The sequence below is a fragment of the Physeter macrocephalus genome, chromosome 16, assembly GCF_002837175.3.
Source record: "Physeter macrocephalus isolate SW-GA chromosome 16, ASM283717v5, whole genome shotgun sequence".
NCBI classification, from domain to species: Eukaryota; Metazoa; Chordata; class Mammalia; order Artiodactyla; family Physeteridae; genus Physeter; species Physeter macrocephalus.
The window spans coordinates 75,963,036-75,984,671 of record NC_041229.1 but is presented as its reverse complement, the minus strand read 5'-3'; the positions used below and the strand labels follow the sequence as shown (position 1 = coordinate 75,984,671).

Below are 21,636 nucleotides of genomic sequence, written 5' to 3'. Positions count from 1 at the left end.
CAAGCTTAATTTATACAAACATATATAAAAATAGAATATACTTGAAGCTGAACCATCTCATTCTAGGAATAATTCTCATTCATCTACGAATAAGGAAAATATTGTTTTTGGAGTTTTTTTAACATCTTTATTGGACTATAATTGCTTTACAATGATGTGTTAGTTTCTGCTTTATAACAAAGTGAATCAGCTATACATAGACATCTATCCCCATATCTCCTCCCTGTCCCACCCCTCTAGGTGGTCACAAGCACGGAGCGGATCTCCCTGTGCTATGTGTCTGCTTCCCACTAGATGGTGGAGGAGTAAGATGTGGAAAATACTGTTTAAAGCCCCTGTGTTCATTTCATTAATTGATGCATTTAGGATGACTTTACTTTTGATGTTTGATAACTACTTGTCAAATATTGTAGTATGTTCATGATGTTTTATCAATTATACACTTGTACAGTTGTAAAAAAAAAAACAAAAAACCTCAAAACAAAAGAAGTTTAAGGCTTAGACTGTTCTGGTGAAAGGAAATAAAAACATTTCAAGGTATATACACATTTGTTGTAGCAAACTTAAGACTGAACAAACAATAAAAGACTCCCAAAGATAAAACACTTAAATTAGGAAAAAATTATGTGGACAGAGTGGAAGGAAAATTTTAGGTAGAGAAAAATAAATGATGTAAAATTCAGTGTTAAAAAAGAGTTTCTTCATATAATTCATTTTTAAAAATAAATGATGGTGAGTGTCAAATTTCCATGGTATTTACCTTCTAGGGATATATGCTAAAAACTGGACCATTTACAAAACATTATAGATTATATCCTTTGCAACTACTGAAATGTATGATAAATAATTGTAGTTGGGGAAGACTTGTAGATGAATCAGGCTTTCAGGGGAAGTCCAGGAGTTCATTTTAGACCTACTGAGTCTGAGATTCTGTAAGACTTCCAAGTAGAGATGCAGAATAGTCACATCGGAAAGAAGTACAAACTGGAAAGGTAAACTTTGGAATTAGCACAAACATGGTTTTAAATTTTAAAACTGTGAGACAGGATGCATCACCAAAGAAATCAAGGTAGGCTGAGAAAAGAAGAGGATTAAGGACTGAACCTGAGGCACTACAACAACAAGAAATCAGGGAGAAGAAAAGATTGAGAAGGAGTGGCTAGTGAAATAAGAAGAAAACTAAGAGAATGTGGAGACCTGGAATCTGAGTGAAGAACATAAACTGTAGAGAAGGGAATGGTAAGCAGTGGCAAATGCTGCTAACAGGTCAAGCAAGATGAGGGTTGAGACTTGATCACTGGATTCATTTATCTGAAGATAAGCAGAGTGGGTGATGTTAAGGACTGATAGGAATGGGTTTAAGAGAAAACTGGGCAAAAAGGAAATTGAGAAATCGACATTAGCTGGCAGGGAAATTGAGATTAAGAGGAGGTTTTTGTGCTTGCTTTTTAATTTTTTTTTAATAAGGAAGAATTAACAGCACATTTATTTGTTGAAAGAAATGATCCGGTAAAGAACAACACAAAATGCAATTTTAAGAGAGAGGAAAGAATCATAAAAGCAATATCCCTAAGTAGGTATACAGAAAAGAGTTAATATAACAGGATTGAAACTGCTATCCTTAGAAAGGCCTGCCTGCAAGGCTGGTTCTGGTGTCTGGGAACTTGGTTTTTGTGAGGGTTCCCACCATTCCCAGAACTACTAAGAGTGGCTCACTTTACCTCAACTGTTTGTACAAACTATGTAGTTCATACTGAACATCTGCTTTCTTCTGGGACTACGAAATGTTGGTATGAGATAGGCAGAAGGTTACAATGACCAGCCCCCAATAAAATCCTATAGCACTGAGTCTTTAATGAGCTTCCTTAGTAAACAGTACTTCCAATGTGATGTCATACATTGTTACTGGAGGAATTAACTGCATTCTGTGTGACTCCACTGGGACAGAACTCTTATAATTGCTCCTGGTTTTCTCTGGACTTTGCCCCATGCATCTTTTCCTTTTGCTGATTTTGCTTTTATTATTTCATTGCAATAAAACATAGCCATTGAGTATGGCTACATGCTGTGTCCTGTGAGTCCTTTTAGTGAGTCAGCAAACCTGGGGGTAGCCTTGTTGACCCCTAAATGGTAAGCAAGAAGAAAGGGATCTAGAACACAAGCAAATGTGTTGGCTTTAGATAGAAGGATAAATAGTTCATCTATGGTAAAAGGAAGAAAGGTAGATTATACAGGTGGAAGATGCTGGTAGATAGACAAATGTGGTAATGAAAATTAAGAATTTCTCTTCTACTTACTTCAGTTTTCTCAGTGACTTAGAAAAGTAGTCAGCTAAGCTTGAAAATGGGGAGGACACATAGAAGGTGTGAGAGAGAAAAAGTTATAAAACAGTCACCGAGGAGAGTGGGAAACTGAATTAAGGAAGTAAAGTATGACTGCCAGATAGCATTAAGGACTGAGTTGAGATCTATTGGCACAAATACACAAATATGAGATAAAACCAGTAAGTGAATTGTATGTCTGTCTTTCTGCATGGTTCTAGCATTAGCAGGTGGAGAGTTGGGTTTAACTAAAATTGTTTTTCAAAGTTAAGTACAACTGAGAGATGGGCAAGGGATTTGATGGCACATGCAATAGAGTATAATGTGATATGAGATTTAAACTGAATAAGCATAAAAAAGAGCACAAAGATAAGGAGCAGCAGTAACAAGGTAGTTAAGATAATTGTATCTTATCTGGTCCTGGTGCAGTTGAAGGAAGAAGGATATTGGTCAGACATATTCGAGGGATTGGTCAGACAGTTGGATACTTTGAATGAGATTATAAAGAGTTGTAGTTATTAGTAATGACAAGTTCTAGGGGAGTGAATGGCTGAGTTAGAGACTAAGATACTTGCAAAAGGGAGTTCAAGGAACAGAGAGGCTAGGATGCCAAAATAATCATCTAGATAACCATTGAGATAATCAGTACTTAAAAAGGGAGTATTTGTGGAGAGAGTGCTAGTGATCCAGGAGCTAAAATTGTTGAGAAATAGAACAGAAGACCAGGGACAGATTAATGACAGCAACAATGCAGGGTAGCAATAACTCCGATGAGATTTAAAACTCAGGAGTTTCAAGGCTGAGCGAGGGAGGATAGACTGTAATCAACAATAAGATAAAAGAAGAGCAGGCATTCACCCATTTCCAGAAAAAGTGTAAGGGAAAAACCACCACCGCTTGAGAGGACTGCTGTGGAAGGCACCAAACCCACACGAGGAGCTAGGCTCGAAGGGGACATTCAGAGAAGAGCTGAATATGGTGATAGTGAGTGAATTTTAGAGGCCTGGTGGAAGAGTTTCCAGGCAAAGGGTGGAAGAAATGGACAGAAATGGCTATGTACAGGGCCTTATGGGGATAATAGCTACAGTTTTTTACTTTATGTGACATTTATTTCCTATGTAAGTATGTTAGCAAATGTGTGTTTATATGCTTACCCATATGAATTAATATATTAATTCATTATTTCAAATATCTAATATTTATTAAGCATCCATTATGCTCTAACTGCTGTTCTAAGCATGTGAGTATACAGTAATGAACAAGACAAAGTCCTTGGTTTTGTGAACTTAATTTATGGTGTTAGAGACAGTAAACAAGTAAAAAAAAAAGAATAAATAATGTAAGTTCAGAAAGTGATAAGGTCAGAAAAAACATAATATCAAGGCTCTTCAGATAAAATGGATTAATGAAATTTGAAATGAAAATTAAACACAAAAGATAAATATTATATTCAGACATACACCTCAAATTCTGGAGGTCACATTCAATATCAAAGGTGAGCTATATAAAAAATATATCAGTCACTTGGGAGAAGAAAAAGAAGTCACTGTCCAAAATATACAAAAAATAAAATTGACCTTTACACATCCATTCTTAGGCTGCATATTTTGTAGTCTTTTCACTCAGTTTCAGCTTTCAGTAACACTCTGGGGCTCCTAACTTTTACAACATAATTCAGAGGAAACATCCCTGTTAAAGCATAGAACGTGCTTCTTTTTATTATTCCCATCTCTCTTACATAAGTACTTACAGCCTTCAGTTCAGCTTCTTTCTTTATGTCATCAACATAGGATAGCACAAAATCAATTTGCCTAATCCCATCTCGGAAGAAGATAGAATCTTTGCTTTGTTCATCTTTTTTAAACTGCAGGAGACATGAATGACACAACTTTAAATTATAGTTTTATTTTCAGATGGCAAAAACGTGAAAGGGGTTAGCTAAAATTTGGTCACCATCTAATTTTTTTCAGTCCTGAAATGACAGATGAAGACAACCAGAATTTTCATCAACAGAAGATCATGCTTATTTTAGAAAGTGAAATGCCATAAAGAAGTTACATATTAAACACCAAAGACTCAAGATGAAGCTAAGCATATTTACTACATGCACACACAATAAAAATGCTACAATTATACCAAAACACAAAATGAATACATGTATACATTGATCCAAAAATGCATATTCAGAGAGACTTTTTATCTTCATTAAACAATGTACCAATTAGTCCAACAAATAATTCATGGTCACACACTACTTTGGGGGTATAATTAATTACAGACCAATTAATGAATCTCACTGCAAGAACATAAACTTATGATTAATGCTTATATGTATGTTTTCATAAAACTGCTACTTTCTAATTCAACTTTTGAAGGGTTAAAATGAAATCAACGTGCAGTTAAAAATTAGAAAGCAAGTTAGCTTGCCAGCTGGCTTCACTACAAGTAAACTCTCATGCAAATCTCCTTTCAACATCAACTTCCTAAGTGAGCTAAAAGCAATCCGCTGTTTAAATTTGTGTTATCAATTCTCTCAGGATAATCGTCAACCTTACAAATTCATCTTTCACATGTGTAGTTCATTAATTCCTCCCCTTTCAAAACTGCAAAAACAGTAGAGAGCTTCAGAAAGAAGAGATTTCATGTTTGACTGATTTGGTTTTCTTTATAGTTTATATATAATATGTAACAGTTAATATTTGGAATAGGCCACATATAATACCTAGAATGATGTAAATAGATGATGCAGTGCATGTCAGTGAGCTCTCTAACCCTGTTATGCAAATTTATAACATAGGCAACTTTCCAACTGCTTTAGCTAACCTGTGATTGGGGAACTGGGTTTTTAATTTTCATAACTGGTATTTATATTAGTTTATGAGTTTCTTTTATGGTACTCTATGCTGTTTTTCATTCAAGTCAGGCCAGGCAGATCACCCATAAAAAGGATTGGTTGTAGATCAGTCAAGTAAGAATAATACAAAAATCTCATGTTTGATCTGTGGTCTATGAACAGAATAACTGTATTTAATCTATATGAATGCATAACTGATGTGTCTCAGAAAGAACTAGCTCCCAGCGCACAGGAGGAAATGAGTGGAAAAAAGAATGAAGAAACAAAAATATTCAGGGAGTCTAGAGATTACATATCAAAATACAGTAATTCAAATGTTATGTCTGAGTTCTCTACACCCCAGTCAAAGGATACATAATCATCTCTCTTTTCCTAAAAGAAAGTAAAACAAAACAAACAAAAAGAAAACCCTGAAAAAATTCAAACTGCATGTTATATCTTGACTATAAATCACTAAAAAAAGGTGAACAAAACAAAAAAATTATTTGAGCTCTTGTAAATCATCACAGTATTAGCATATCTTATGAAATTCACCAAAATTTGTGGAGCCAACTGGGGAAGGAAAAAAATACTAATTAGATTAAATATAATCAAAGCAAAAAATAAGAGGGAAAAAACAATAATCTTTTTGCTCTAAATCTGGGACAGTCATATTCTGTATGGTAGAGGGTTCTTTTAAACACTATATATTTATAAGTGGTCATATTGTTTGAACAAGATAAATTTAGGTCCACAGAGAGAAGTTCTGGTGATAGAAGATGTGCACATAGAAATCAACAAAAATCACACTCAAGAGTTCTTGTCTATAAGGGAACAAACAAAGTAACTAGAATAGTGAATCTAATTATTTCCTGAATGTTCAGTCAAAATGGGTGTATGTAATTCCCTTCTCCTGAAAGGTAGCCAAGGTAGCCAGCCTTTGGCTACCTAGAAAAATCCAGATTTCTATCATTATGTCATACCCTAACTATAAACTGTAAAAAAATTTTTAAGTACAGAGAAATCACTGGTAGCCTTGTAAATCACCATGAGGTACATATCTTAGGACTGTTAACAAAAACTGGTTGAAGCCAACTGGGGCAGAAAAACCTGATAATTTTGTTACATATAATTGAACACTATTAAAACACATCATTCTTTTGTTTTGCTCAGGACATGACATTAAGATCATTTTTTGCAGTGTGTGTAAGGTTTGTATTTATATTTTTATTTGTGTTTGATTTGTTCTTGGAAATGCCTGTTTATAGTGAGGCAAATATCTGGGTGGCTATTGAATGAGGTCGTTTTTCTGAGGTTTATAAACTTGGATTCTTGATGGGGATTCGTAAACTTCTGAAACTGTATGTAAACAGCATGTGAGTATATGTGTATGTGCATGTGTGTGTATTTATGTGTGTATGTAATTACATTTTTTTAGGAAAAGTTTCCAAAGCTTGAATCAGACCCAAAAAAGATTAATAATCACCATTCTAAAACCCCAGTTGCCTGGGGAATAGGAATCAGTGACAAAGTCTCCCAAATCAATAGTATTCATTGCAACAAAAATGACTCAGGCTAGCACTGCAGCACTAGCAATGCATCCAAAGCATAAGCAGCATCATTCAGCACTGGTTACCATAAGACGCCGCCTCAGGAACAAATTGTATCGCTTTGCAGACTGTGAAGCAATCAATAGAGAGTTAGCAAATCCTGCCCAGGATTAAAGAAAAGATCCCCTGCAAAAACAGACACACAAACAAACAAGACCCTCAGTATGATCACTCATGTGAATATGCATGTGTATGTGTAATAATTAAATTGGAGGGTGGGAGAAGACAGAAGAAAAGAACAAAAAAAATAGGAAGAAAACAGTAAAAAATAAATGAAAGAAAAAAAAAAAGGAGACTTCAAAGTAAATTTCCCTAAATCCCTTTATAATAACTTTAAATAATACACATTTGTGGACCTGGATTAAGAAGCAAAAAAAAAAAGAGAAAAAAGAATAATGAAGGAAAACATGAGAATGGAAATGTAAAGTAAAATAGGTATAATAGGTATTCTGTTAAGTATGCCTATACACATCAGACAAAGAAAGCAAAATTACTACAGTTATTCTGGGACCATGTATGGTAAGAAAAGTTTACCCAATAGTGTAAAATACTTCATTACTGAAAAAACACTGAAATTACCATTATCATGTACATGTGTGTGTAATTACTTTTTTTTTTAGGAAGAGATTCCAAACCTTTAATCAGATCCAAAAAAGATTAAGAATCTTTCATTACCATTAAAATACTTCACTACCAAAATACTGAAGAAAAAAAGGAAAAGTCATTTGATTATTTAAATGCTGAGTTGTCTTCAGTCTTCAGTTACCATGATCATTATTTTTAAAACACCAAACCAATTAATTAAAAACATCTGGGATAATCAATATTTGAAAGAAAACCTATGGCACAAAAAAGGCAAGTATTGTATTTTATAGTATAATGAAATGATAAATTATCTAATAAAATTATCAATAAAGAGCTTCATTTCTTGTCATGCAAAGTTTTGTTTAAACTGTTGTTTTCCTGGAATAGGCTAAAGAGACCTAAGCAACTGGTGACTAAGGCAGGAAAGTCCCTGCTCTGTAAACTGATGAGCCTACTATGTATAGGTGAGTTAATATTGCTGTTATTTAAAAACAACAGATACAAGATGGATGTTGGTCATTGTATAAAGCATATTTTAAACTGTTATTTTCTGTTGGGCTGAAACATTTCACCTTAGCACTTTGATTTTCTTGGGATCCTTCATGAGATTCACAAGTTACTGTTTTTCTCAGATGTTTTACCTAAAGTCATCACAGAATTGTTAAGGGAAATGAAACAGTCACACACTAAGAGGCCACATAGGACCATATTATGACTTTCATGGGCCCCTACCTCTATTAAAATTTTTTTAATTAAAAAATAATATATATGATTATATTTTTTTGTTTTTTTAAATTCTGATTTTAAAAGAAATTAAAATTAAAGCATTTCCATGGGCTCCAAAAAGTATCCTCTGCCTACTGTGCCTAAAGAATAAGTTGGCCCTGGAGTCACGGGTTAACTAGTGTCACCACATTAAGAGTACTGAGAATGCAGTGTATAAAAAGTTACCTAGGGCTTCCCTAGTGGCGCAGTGGTTAAGAGTCCACCTGCCAATGCAGGGGACATGGGTTCGTGCCCCAGTCTGGGAAGATCCCACATGCCGCGGAGCGGCTAGGCCCGTGAGACATGGCTGCTGAGCCTGCGCGTCTGGAGCCTGTGCTCCACAACGGGAGAGGCCACAACAGTGAGAAGCCCGCGTACCGAAAAAAAAAAAAAAAAAAGTTACCTAAATGACTGATAAAAGCCCTTTGTGATCAACACATCTAATGGCAAGTTACTTTGGAGCTTTTTCAATACCGGATACCCTCATGGTACAAAAACCAATGGGTTCAATATCAACAACTGGTCCTGAAAAAGTACTCACTTAATAGTTAACATTTTTTAAACTTGATTTTAAATATATTAAATGAAGATCACCAAAGGACTTGATTACAAAATGATAAAATTAACATTCCAGAGACTAAAATTTTAGAATTAATAACTTTATTATATATTTCCAACATGTGCTGAATATGTGCACGTTTTATTACAAATGGATAACACTAAAACTTATTAGTGTTTTATTAAAAGGTATTTTTATTAAAAGGTATTTTTAAAATCGTTCCTATTTCTTTGTTACTTCAGTAACTAATTGGAGTATTTACTTCTGGTTTTGTCTAAGCACTGAATTTTTTAATATAATAAGTGGTTATATTTAATGTACAAATTTTTCTTGCCTTTTTAATATTACCATAATATTAAAATAAATTCTCATATATTATAAACTTGCCATAAACATAATTTGTCTATATCTTTTCAATTCATTAAATTTAATCTAATTTAATTGTAAAAAGATTCTTTAGAGTCTCTTCTCTAGGAATAGAATTGAAAACCTATATTATTGGTGCTACATAGAAGTTGTCAATAGCATTTTTCTCTCATTATACTAATTTGAACACCTTTACTCCTAAATTTTGAATTATTATTCTGCCATGTGTTTTAAATCTGCATATTTTTTAAACCCAAGATAAAAATTATATATATGTATGGCAATGTCCAATTGGAAATTTAAAAAACGCAATACTTACATGAGTATCAAAAATATGAAGTATTTATGGACAGATTTAACATATATGTGCAATACTTATATATTGAAAATGAAAATATTGCTGAGATATACTAAAAAAGATCAAAATAGAGATATATTTTATTGTCATGTGTTGAAAGATCAATATTGTTAAGATGTAAATTCTCCTCAAATTGATCTATAGATTCTAGGCAATACCAATGAAAATACCAATAAGATTTTTTTTTTAGAAATTGGCAAGCTGATTCTAAAATTTATTTGGAAATGTAAAGAATCTAGAGTAGCCAAACAATTTTGATAAAGAAGAATGAATTAGAAATAATTACTCTACCTGATTTTAATACTTCCTATAAAGTGAGAATAATCAAGACAGTGTAATATTGGCATAAGAATAGACATATGATGGGACAGAATAGAGAGTTTAGAAATAAACTCACACATACACGGTCAGTTTCCACAAAAGTTCTAAAGTAATTTATGAGGAAAAGACAGTCATTTCAACAGGTAGTGCTAAATATGCATATTTTACAAGTAAATAAATTTAATTCTCACCACAAGTCATCTACAAAAGTTAACTCAAAATGAATTCTAGACCAAAAGTAAAAGTTAAAACTATAAAACTGAAGAAAATCTGAGAAAATCTCCCCTACTTTGGTGCAGACAAATATTTCTTAGATACAGCACAAGAAACATGGATCATAAAAGAAAAAGGATGAGAAATTGAACTTTGAAACTTTGTATTTTTAAAAATAGTGTTAAGTAAAGAAAAGGAAAGTCACAGATTGGGAGAAAATGTTTGCAATAAATACAACTGACAAAGGTTTTGCATTCAGAATACATAAAAGCTTCTTACAAGTCAATAAAAAGATAATCCAATTTCTAAAAATACAGAAAAGATTTGAACATATAGTTAACAGAAGATGTATGAATGGCCAATAAGCCCATGAAAAGATGTGTAACATTATCATTCATCAGGATAATGAGAACTGAAACCATGAGATAACCTCCATTCAATCACTAAAGTTAAAAAGTTGACAATATCAAGTGCTGGTGAGGATGTAGAGCAACTAGAATTCTCATGCATTACTGGTAGGAATGAAAAATATACAACCACGTTTTAAAATAGTTTAGCAGTTTCATATAAAGTTACACATACATTTTTCATATGATCCAGAAATTTTACACCTAGGAAATTAATGAAAAGAAATGAAAATATATGTCTATACAAACACTTCTTACATGAATGTTCCTAACAGCTTTATTTATAATGGTCCCCAAACTGAAAACAATTCAAATATCCATCAACAGGTGAATGGATAAACAAATTTTGGTATATCCATACAATGGAATACTACTTAGCAATAAAAGAAAATAAAAGAAACCAAAAAACTACAGATATATTCAACAAGATTCAATTTATCAGTATCATTTGAAGTTTTGGATGAGTCTCTGAACAAAAAAAGCCAGTAGTGAGACACAAAATAGTATATACTATTACATACATCATATAGTATGATTCCATTAACATATTACTTTAGAAAAAAATTTTAAAAAACAAATCAGCGGTTGCCTAGGGCAGAGGTGAAACAGAAAAAGGAAGCTTTTTTGAGGTAATGGAAATCTATATCTTGATTGTTGTGATTTGTTAAAATTTGTCAAACCGTACACTTAAAATGGGTGCATTTCATTGTATGTAATGTATAAACAATAAACATGATAATTTTTAACCTGAACAACTAGAACAGATTGTATGTAGCTAAGATATGAAAGACTTCAAAAGAGCAGTTTTTTGTCTAGGAAAAAATTACATTTTAGACATGTAAATCTTGAGATGTCTTTAGATATTTAAATGCATATGATGGGGAAATGGCTTGGATATTTAAGTCTGAAGGTCTTAATATTTAAGTCTGATGTCTATACTAGAAACTTAAATTTAAGTGTTACAACATATCATTGGTATTTAATGCCATGAGACTGAATAAGATCTCTAGGAGACAAATGTCTGAGTCCTAGAGCAATCATATCTAAATACATATGTAGATCAATTATAAATACTAATCTGTATTCATACTTATTGCTTCTGGTTCATTTATTCAAAGGTACATTCTGGCTGGTTTGTGCCTATGTCAAGCATGTCATTAAATATTTGGAATATCTTCCCTGAGGTGAACAAGATCCACACCCCTTCAAAACCTGTTAACAGCATGTTGATTGTTATTAAGGCATGCCTCTAGTGTGCCTTTCCAATTCCCATTCTTCCTTCTTTAAACACTAAGTACTTTTCAAATTTTTCCTCCCAACACAAATGGCACTCACTCTGAGACAGGTTCTTTTAGGTATAATTTTCTCCATTTTTCTGTGTTTCATTTAATGGTTTTAGCATCCTTCTAGCAATTTAGCTAGCCATTTAGGTACTCAATCAAATCCACTGTTGACTACTTTATTTAAAATAAAAGGTTAAATTATGTGAATTCCTCTGTATTTATAGAATCATTAGTAGTGAAGTTCTACCATAAAAATGGTAGGATTACATTTTTTTCCAAAAGGAAAATATATCCAATGATATCCTGCTGGATATCTTTGGCTTGTCTCAGCAGAACCCTTCTCTATCCATCTCTACCCTGCTTTTTTTCTTGGGAGGGCGACTGGTTATACTGATAGGTATCAAAGAGCTCCTTTGACTTCTGGCTTCCCACAAATCATTGGAAGGAGGGAAAAGAGTATAAATGTCTTCCTTTCTGAGGTTGGATTCAGGAAGGCTGTATCCTTCCACTGAGGGTCATTAAGCCTCTCAAGAATGTCTCAAGTACATGACTCTCTCCTGGGATCTAATAATTGTTCCCTCCCAATTCCCTTCAGTTCTATGGATGATAATAGATTCATGGTTACTAGATATATACACACTGGGCTTTTCTGGCACCCCATATTTGTAAAAGTTTTTTATTAAGCCCTCCTCAAATTATCCTATTTTGAGTATGCCTAATAGGACCCTGATTGATACAGATTTTTCTTTTGTGATATTTCTATAACATTAAAAGAAAATTTCTCTGGAAAAATGGTTGATTCTGGGACTGACACAGGAAAAGTACAAGATGAGATGAGCTTAGAGCATCTCGTAATGCCAGAAAGTAAGAAAAGCTAAAAACAAAGCAAAATCAATAGGGTTATATCAAAGGGATACAGGGATCAATCAAGAAGCTCTTAATAATCAAAGCAAGGCCAATTTGAGCAACAAAGTAAATGAAGTAGTACTGAGTCTATAATGCAAAATATAAAATAAATATCTCTGAGCCCAAACTGATATAAATAAATATACAAATAATGTATAAATAAATTGATGAATAAATAAATGAGACCTATTTCTCATATAGAAGAATTCCAAATAATTCATTTACCCTTAAGGAAGTGGAGCATAATCCCCCAATTCTTGAGTGGGCTGCACATAGTGACTTTCTTCTACAGTATAAAAAGGGAGAAGAGAAAGAAAAACTTCACAGTAGAGCAAGCTGACAAATATGACTTCAAGCCAGGCAATCAAGGTTAACATCAGGAATAATAAGTCATGTGGGTAGGCAATGTACCCTTCATATAATGTGATGAAAAAAGCATTTCACTCCTATTGTCTTTCTCCCAAAAATGCACTACCCCAGTCTAATTATGAGAAAAACATCAGGAAAGCCATAATTGAGGGACATTCTACAAAATACTTGACAAGTACGCCTCAAAACTGTGAAGGTTATTGAAAACGAGAAAAGTCTGAGACACTGTCACAGCCAAAAGGAGCCTGAAGAGACATGACAACTAAATGCAATGTGGTGTCCTGGATGAGATCCTGGAGCAGAAAAAGAACACCAGGGAAAAACTAAGGGAATGTGAACAAAGTATGGACTTTAGTTAATAATGATGTACAAATATTGGTTCATTATTTGCAACAAATATATCATATTAATGCAAGATGCAAATAAGGAAAAATGTACATGACGTATAAGGAACTTTATGTACTATGTTCATAATAAATCTGTAAATCTAAAATTATACTAAAATACAAAGTCGATTAAAAAAGGAAAACCTACTGTTTAATTTTAATAACTTACTGTTTGACCAAAGACAACGTCATCATAAAGAATGAAATACCATAAACCACTTTAAAATCATTTGGAATTTAAAACTTCATTTGTTAGTATATGACTTAATTGGGGAAATTATTTGCAACATATCATGGGCAAGGGGATAATAATAAATATGTGACCAGCTCCAAAATAATCAAGAAAAAAAAAAGAAAAACTAACAGCTTGACAGGAAAATAGACAAAGAAATATAGACAGAATGATCCAGCAAAATAAATTAAAATGACCATCAACGTAGAAAAAAATAAAATGTCTCACTCATATTGAGAGAAATGAAAGTTTAAACTATCCTAGGATACAGAGCTAACTGAAAAAGCTCTCAACTGAAAAAGGTCCACTATCTATCTCTCTAACAGACAGGCAAACATCTAAACTTATTAATACACTGTAAATGAAGCTATGGAGAAATAGGACTCTCATATATTTCTTATAAATGCAAAACAGAGGGGAATTTGGCAATATATGGTAAAATTACATATGCCTTTATTTTTTGTTACTTAATTCCTACTTAGAAAGATACATTTGGCCAAAATATTATCAAACTTATTCCCAAGGGTTAAAGACTAAAAAGAGAAAAGATTTCCAAGATTAAAAACAACGTAAACATCCATCAGTAAAGGGACTGGATGAATACACTATCCTAAACCGGCACCATAGAATACTATGCCACATACTAACAAATTAGAGTGAAATTGATACACAGTATAGAGTGAACTCCAGGATATGTTTTTAAGTGAAAACCAAAGAACAGTTCAGTATATACAGTATGCTGCCTTTAAAGAAGCAGGAAGAATATAAATATACATATGTATGTAGACACACATACACACACACACACACACACACACACACACACACAGAAAAGTAAAGGATACATTGGAAAGATAAACTAAATAAAAATGGTTACTAAAGAAGGTTTAAGAGGAAAAACAAGGAAGAAATTTTTCTCTGAAATGCTTTGTTTCATAGTTTCAAACTGAGATAGATTTACCTTCAAGCTAATAAAGTCTAAGCTTCAGGGCCTCTTACTTGCACCAGTCCCTTCAAGGATTTAGGAAGGATTCTAGCAATGTGTTCTCACGGTCAAACATTTTTGTAAAAATTGTCCCATTATTCTTCTTGAAAAATGACACCAAAATGGCATAAGCTTTAGGCTCCACTAAACTCTATTTGATCTACGGTTTTCAACTTTGGAATCGTGAATGTTTTACATGGTCAAAAAATAAACATAAATTAAAAAGAAAAATAAAAACAATAAAATTTCAAGTATTATAATCTGATCAATCCTACAACCTTCATTCTGGAACATAAAGATCAGTACTCTAGTGAAAAGGGAAACGTCTGTACCAAAACTGTCAGTATAAGACTATAACTCTATTTCCCCATCTTCCCAAACAGCATCTTTTATTTACTACACAACTAACAAAAAATTCTGAATCCCTTTATTAACCTCTTAATCGATATTCAAATTTGATTTTTAAATAAACTGTACTTCTTCGTGATTATTCTTAGGCATGTACTTACAGGTAAGAAGAAAGATGTATGGAGAGAGAATACTAAATTAGGCCTCAGAAACCTGAGTTCTAATCTAGTCCAGGATCTGCCCCCCTAAACATATGGATAATTTTGGTCAAGTCATTAAACTTCTCAGATCCTTCATTTTCTCATCTGTAAAATTGAGAAAGTAAAATGCTAGCAAAGTGCTATGCTTTATGTGTCATTCTCATTAATGTGTCTGATGACTTTTTTTCCCATAAGAAACTGATTTTTTTCCAAAGTAATAAATTCTCTAATATCATGTATAAGAACCTGAAAAACAACTGTGAACTGAGAAATAGTCAAGATTGCTGACTACAAAAAAAAAAACACCCCGTCATGTCCATGCAAGAAAGTATAGTACAGATGACTGCTTACCCTTGGTTCTTCACTGATGAGAAAACTGGACTCTCTGCTGCTCAGGTCCTGCTAATAGCACCATGGAGAAGATAGAATGCCATTAATAATAATAATCAAGTGGGGAGTATATAACTTTTAACAATAAAAACTCTAGGTTCTCTGTGCAGAAGTACTAAACCCACAACTCAGGGGAGCTATGAAGCACCTGAAACTGGATGCAAAACTGCGTGTATATATGTGTATACATGTGCATGTGTGGGTGTATAATGTGTGTGTATGTTTATGCGGAGAGAGAGAGAGAGAGAGAGAGGGCACTTGAGAAAGAATGAGAATTTTGGAGGTAGCTTTAACAAATCATAAAAAAAAAAAATCTGAGATACAAGAAATGATTAAGAAGTACTACACTGCAGAGAAATAACAAGGAGCTCCAATCTTTTAATGATGCTGAATCCTGAACGGGACCAAAAGGAAGGACAGAATTAATTGGCTATTTTAGGCCTTTCATCATTTGTTTGAAATTATTAAAGTGAATACCCTGGAAAATGCATCACCAGAATTCTTAAGGATTTATACTTATAACTCAAGAGAAAAGCCATACATAGATATAAATACACAAAACCACTTGTAGTTAAAGTAATAGTGATGCCTCACTTGTAGTTAAAGTAATAGTGATGCCTCCCTTGTACGGTGGATTTAAATCTTCATGCTCCATGATAGCTCGCACACCACAGCACATACATACTCTTGAGATCACTCAAATATTTCGCTTTCTCTCCCTCCCTCTCTCTCTTTCCTCTTTTTGTCAGTCTAGCTAGAGGTTTGACAATTTTATTATCTATCAAAGAGCTAACTTTTTGTTTTAATGCTTTTCTCTAATATTTTTCTGTTTTCAACTTACTGATTACTGCTCTTATCTTTATTATTGCCTTCCTTCTGTTTTGTCTGGGTTTATTTTGCTCTTATTTCTTGAAACGGAAGCTTATTATTGATTTAAGACTTTTCCTCTCTACTTACATAAATGTTTAGTGCTATAAATTTGCTACAAATTTCAGTTTCAGCATTAATCTCGCTACATCCGTCAAATGTTAATATGTTGCATTTTCACTTTTATTCAGGTCACTGTTTTTTTTGTCTGTTTGTTTTCCTTTTGTTTTTTCCTTTAGGCTTTCTTTGACCCTTGGATTGTTTAGAAGTATGCTGTTTAGTTTCCAAAAGTTGGAGATATTCCTGTTAACAATGGTTACTGATTTCTAGTTTGATTACATTGTGGTTCAAGAACACATTCCATTATTTCCATTATTTTAAATTTGTTGAGGTTTGTTTTATTGCCCAGAATATAGTCTGTCTTGGCATGTGTTCCATCAGCACTTGAAACGGATGTATATTTTACTGGTGTCAGGTGGAATACTATATAAATGTTGGCTACATCCTGTTAGTTGATGTGAGTTCATCTATATCTTACTGATTTTCTATTCAGTTGTTCCATCTATTATTGACAAAAGAGTGAAGCCTCCAGTTATAATTATAGATTTGTGTATTACTCCTTCCCATTTATTAGTTTTTGCTTTGCATATTATGATGCTATTATTTTGTGCATGCAAATTTAGCATTGCTATGTTTCATTGTTGGATGGACTCCTTTTATCATTATGTCATGTCCTGCTCTGTCCATGGTAATTTTCTTTACTCCAATGTGTAATCGACATTAATGATGTGATATTAATATAACACTCATGCTTTCTTTTTGTTAATGTTTGCATTTATTTTCATCCATAATGTATATTTTTAATCCTTTTACTTGCATTTTTTAATCCACTTTGCCAAACTCTTTTTTCTTTTCAATTTGTGTGTTTAGACTATTTACACTTCATGTAATTATTGGTGTATTAGGAATTAAAAGTTCTGCCATTTTATTTTTGTGTTTTCTCTTTGTTTCTTCTGTATTATATTTCTCTGTTTTATTTTTCATGACTTCCCATGGGTTATTGGAAATATTTTTATAATTCCATTTTGATTTATCTTAACAGTTTTTGAGTATATCTCTTCGGATAGTTTTTTAAATGGTTGCTTTGATATTAATTACATTATATATACATTATTTATCACAGTTTACAGTATACATGTTTTACTTGTCAAATGAAGTATAAAACCCTCACTTCCCTTTACAATCCCAAACCTTCTTTGTTTATAATATAATTGTCTTAACTATTTCTCTGCATATATTGAGAACCACATCAGACATTGTAAAGTTTTTACTTCAACTGTCAAAACATAATTTTGAAAACTCAAGAAAGTCTATTGCATTTACTCATGCTTTTACTCTTTGTGTTGATATTTCCCTTCTTCTCCATGCTACAAAATTCCTTATTTTATCATTTTCTTTCTGTTAGAGAACTTCCTTTGGCCAATCTTTTAGAATAGATGTGCTGGTGAAAAATTTTTTCTTCCTTCCTTTGTGAATGTCTTGATTTCTCTGTTCATTCCTGAAGGGTATTTTCACTGGCTATAGAATTCTGATTTGGCACTGAGCTCTTGAAAAAAATCTGTATTGCTTCCTTTAGCCTCCATGGTTTCTAATGTGAAATCTACTGTCATTTTAATGACTTTCCCCCTTGAGTTAAGGTGTTGTTTCTCCCTCACTGCTTTCAAGATTTTTTTTTTCTTTAGTTTTCTGAACAAGTTTCAGTTTGATTGGTATGAATTTCTTTGGGTTTATCCTATTTGTGGTTCCCTCAGCTTCTTGAATCTGTAAGGTTTATGTCTTTTAACAAACTGAGATATTTCCAGCTGTTATTTCTTCGAAATTTTTTTTTCAGCCCACTCTCTTCTCCTAGGACTACCAATAACACAAATGTTTGACCTTTGACATAGTTCCACAGGTCCCGGAGGCTCTGTTCATTTTTTTTTCTTCAGTTTCTTTCTCTCTGCTATTTAGGTTGGGTAATTTCTATTCTGTCTCCAAATTCAGTGATTCATTCCTCTATCCCTTCTCCTCTGCTGTTGAGTTTTTTTGTCAGTTATCCTATTCCTCAGTTCTAAAATTTCTACCATTTTCTTCTTTAAAACATGTTTTTTTTGCTGAGAATTTTTAGTTTTTATTTGTTTCAAGAATGTTTATAATTGCTCATTGAAGCATTTTTATGACTGTTGCTTTAAAATCCTAATCAGCTCATTGTAACATCTGTGTCACCTCAACATTGGTATCTCGAGATTGTCTTTTCTCATCCAAGTTGATATCCTTCTGGTTCTTGGCATTGTATGTGAATTTCTACAGAAATCTGGGCTTTGGGGCTATTATAAGACTCTAGATTCTATTGAAATCTTCTGTTTTACCAGGTCTCCTCTGACACCACTCTGGTAGGATCAGTGGGATGATGCCTCACTACCTGGTGGGGGTAGAAGTCCCGGTTCCCCCCTCAGCCTCTGTGGGCACCAGCGGGTGGTGAGGTGGTGGGACGGTTTCCCATTACTGCTGTGTGGGGTGGGAGTTCAAGTTTATCATTAGGTCCTTCCTGATCCCAACCTACCTGGAAAAGGCAAGGGTGCCACCTGCTGCTCCCCACATGGCCTCATTGTCACCATGGCAGGGAGTGGTATGGGAGTGGATTTTCTACTTCTAGACAGTGGTAAAACTCCTGTCTCTCCACCAGGCCACCGCTGACACCAACACAGCAAAAAAAGGGTTGCTACCTTGTTACCACTGATAAGAGTGGAAATCCAGGCCATCCACCTTGTCTCCACTGACACCATGCAGGGGAGCGTGTGACAGGGACACGTTATCACCCAGTGGGGGATGAAAGTCTTGGTTCCCCACTCAGCCTTCTCTGACACCAACTCTATGGGAAGTTGGGACACCTTGTTACACCAGGCAGGGGTGAAAGTCTAGTCTCCCCACGTGAGCTCTTTTGGAGGGGATGGTGGCAGGACTACAATTTTTTCCTGTGGTGGTTGGCTACAACAAGCAGTTATTGACCAAAAATTGTCTGTCCTCCTACATTACCCTGTTCCTGGACCATTGGCTAGGGAGTACAGGTTTTTCTTGATGCTTTGTTTGTCTGTGCCAGTTAGCATTTCTGTATTACTGGCTTCTTAAGCACCCAGTCTGCAACATAGGAAGCAAAGAGAAAATCCAGGGAACTAACTTCACTGTTGTTCCTTGGGTCCCAAAGTCCCTAGCCAGTTTGTCTTCTTCTCTAACATTCACAGTCTTATTATGTTTGTTTTACATATAATGTCCAGGGTTTTTAGCTATACTTAGGAAAAGAAATAGAGAAAATTTTGTCTACTCCATCTTTCTGGAAGTAGGAGCAACAGTCACTTTGCAGCTAATTCAATAATATACCCATTTAATAACTCTAAACCTTATCAGCCATTCTTCATCTTTGTTTCGGAGAAGTGCTGTTTTTATTCCAACATACTTTATATTAAAAAAATATGTATGCTAGATCTAACTATAGGTTAAGTCTAAACGGAGTTTGGTATGATAGTGCTTTTCTCATAGGGTTGAACATTCCCCTGTCACTTACTGCCTTCCTATAAAAGTAACACTAAAAAAAACTAAAAATTATGACATATGCTATTTCTAAAATACTATGGTTGCTCTTGAAATGTGCAGAGGTAAGTATAAAATGACTTGAGGATATTTTTTGTTACAGAAGTGTAAGTTTGGAATATACATATAAATATGAAAGATACACAAAGAAGCAAAGAATATGAAGTAATTCATAATTACTTGAAGTTAACTTGAACAATACATATAAAGATCTGTAAGAAGTATATTATTGCTATGTCAATATAAACAAAATGAAAATGACATTATTATTATCATTCAAGTTGCATCAGTCAATCTCATAAGATAAATCTTTCCTCAGTCTGCTCCAAAGACATGTAAGCTTTAATTTTTGCTGTTCTTTATTTTCTAGATAATTGTCTTAATTCACTAACTCACTCAATAAATACGTTCTCTGTGCCACATTACATCACGTTAGTTGTGGAGCCTATGCTTTATGACAGTGGTTTCCAAACTTTAATGGCAATATGAATAACCTGGGGTGCTCTTTTTAAATCATGACTCCCTAACCTTATCCCCAACAATATTGATTAGTAGTCTGAGGTTGGTCCCAGGAGTCTGCATTTTTAAGAAATTCTTTATATAATCCTTATTCAGGTGGTCTACAAATTACACTGTAAAAATAACTGGACCAAATGATTTTCATAGTTTATTCAATTCTCATATTCTATTTTTCCCAGCATTTTGGTCACTGAGCTTCTAAAGGAGCCCAGAACTTCCAGAAATCTTAAGTCAACCAGCTAAATGAGCCAGTTTATCCAGCTAAGTAGCACACAGCCAACCTATTCTGGTAAGTTGTGTTTCCCAGGGTGGGAATTTCAGTCACTCCTAAAAAGCTATTTTTAAAGAGACTTTTTCTATTTGGTTGTTCATCCCTAACCCAATTCAAGGACATCCAACTCTATGAGTATGGCTCTGGGTCAACTAGAGCCTACCAGAAAGATTATTTTATCTGAAATACTTTTAGAATGCTTACAACTCCGTATACAAAAAAAAATAAAAAAATTAAGTTGTTAGTATCTATTTGCAAGTTTATATAAATAAAATAAGGACTTTGCTTAAGAGAATCCTGTATTTTTGCAAATTGTATTTAACTTTATTATTTATAATTTTATTTAATATATTTACTTATTCAGGTTGAGTAACTTAAACCCTGGCATAGTCATCAATAAGCACTTATCAGGTTCAAAATGGCAGTATAAGGAGATCCTGAACTCACCTCCTCCCATGGACACACCAAATCTCCAGCTACAAATGGAACAATTCCCTCTAAAAAATGAAAACTATCTGACTAGCACCTCCAAAACAAAGGATAAAAGGGCCACAATGATGAGGGTGGGAAAAACAGAGATGCAATCCCACCAAAAATCCCACTCTTGGGTGCGGCTCACCCATAATCAGGAAGGATCTCACAAATATGGAGTTTCTTCCTGAGAAATGAGGGATTTGTGCCCCACATCAGGCACCCCAACCCTTGGGACCTGCACTGGAGGGACAAGCCCCCAAAGTGAACGGTTTGAAAACCAACAGGGCTTATGTTCAGGAGACCCAAAGGGCTATAGGGAACTAAGATTCTACTCTTAAAGGGCTCATCTATAGACTCACTCACCCTGGGACCCACCACAAAAGAAGCAGTTTGAAAAGCACCTAACCTATATGTGAAAAAGATTCATTTGCCAATCTTAAA

General features: G+C 33.8%; 1 protein-coding gene across 11 annotated transcripts in view; it reads right to left on the bottom strand.

Moving 5' to 3' along the window:
- ANO5 (anoctamin 5) overlaps positions 1-21,636 on the bottom strand; it is a 137,325-nt gene that overhangs the window by 99,520 nt on the left and 16,169 nt on the right. For 5 of the 11 annotated variants that reach the window (XM_028500870.2, XM_028500869.2, XM_055078795.1 and 2 more), the window contains exons 3-5: positions 15,399-15,449; positions 6,791-6,832; positions 4,072-4,185 (exon numbers count right to left, since the gene is read on the bottom strand). In XM_028500870.2, the coding sequence (XP_028356671.1) occupies positions 4,072-4,185; positions 6,791-6,832; positions 15,399-15,449 (207 nt within the window). The remainder of the gene's footprint in view (positions 1-4,071; positions 4,186-6,790; positions 6,833-15,398; positions 15,450-21,636) is intronic. The other 6 variants (XM_028500871.2, XM_028500873.2, XM_055078800.1 and 3 more) reach the window with 3 other exon arrangements.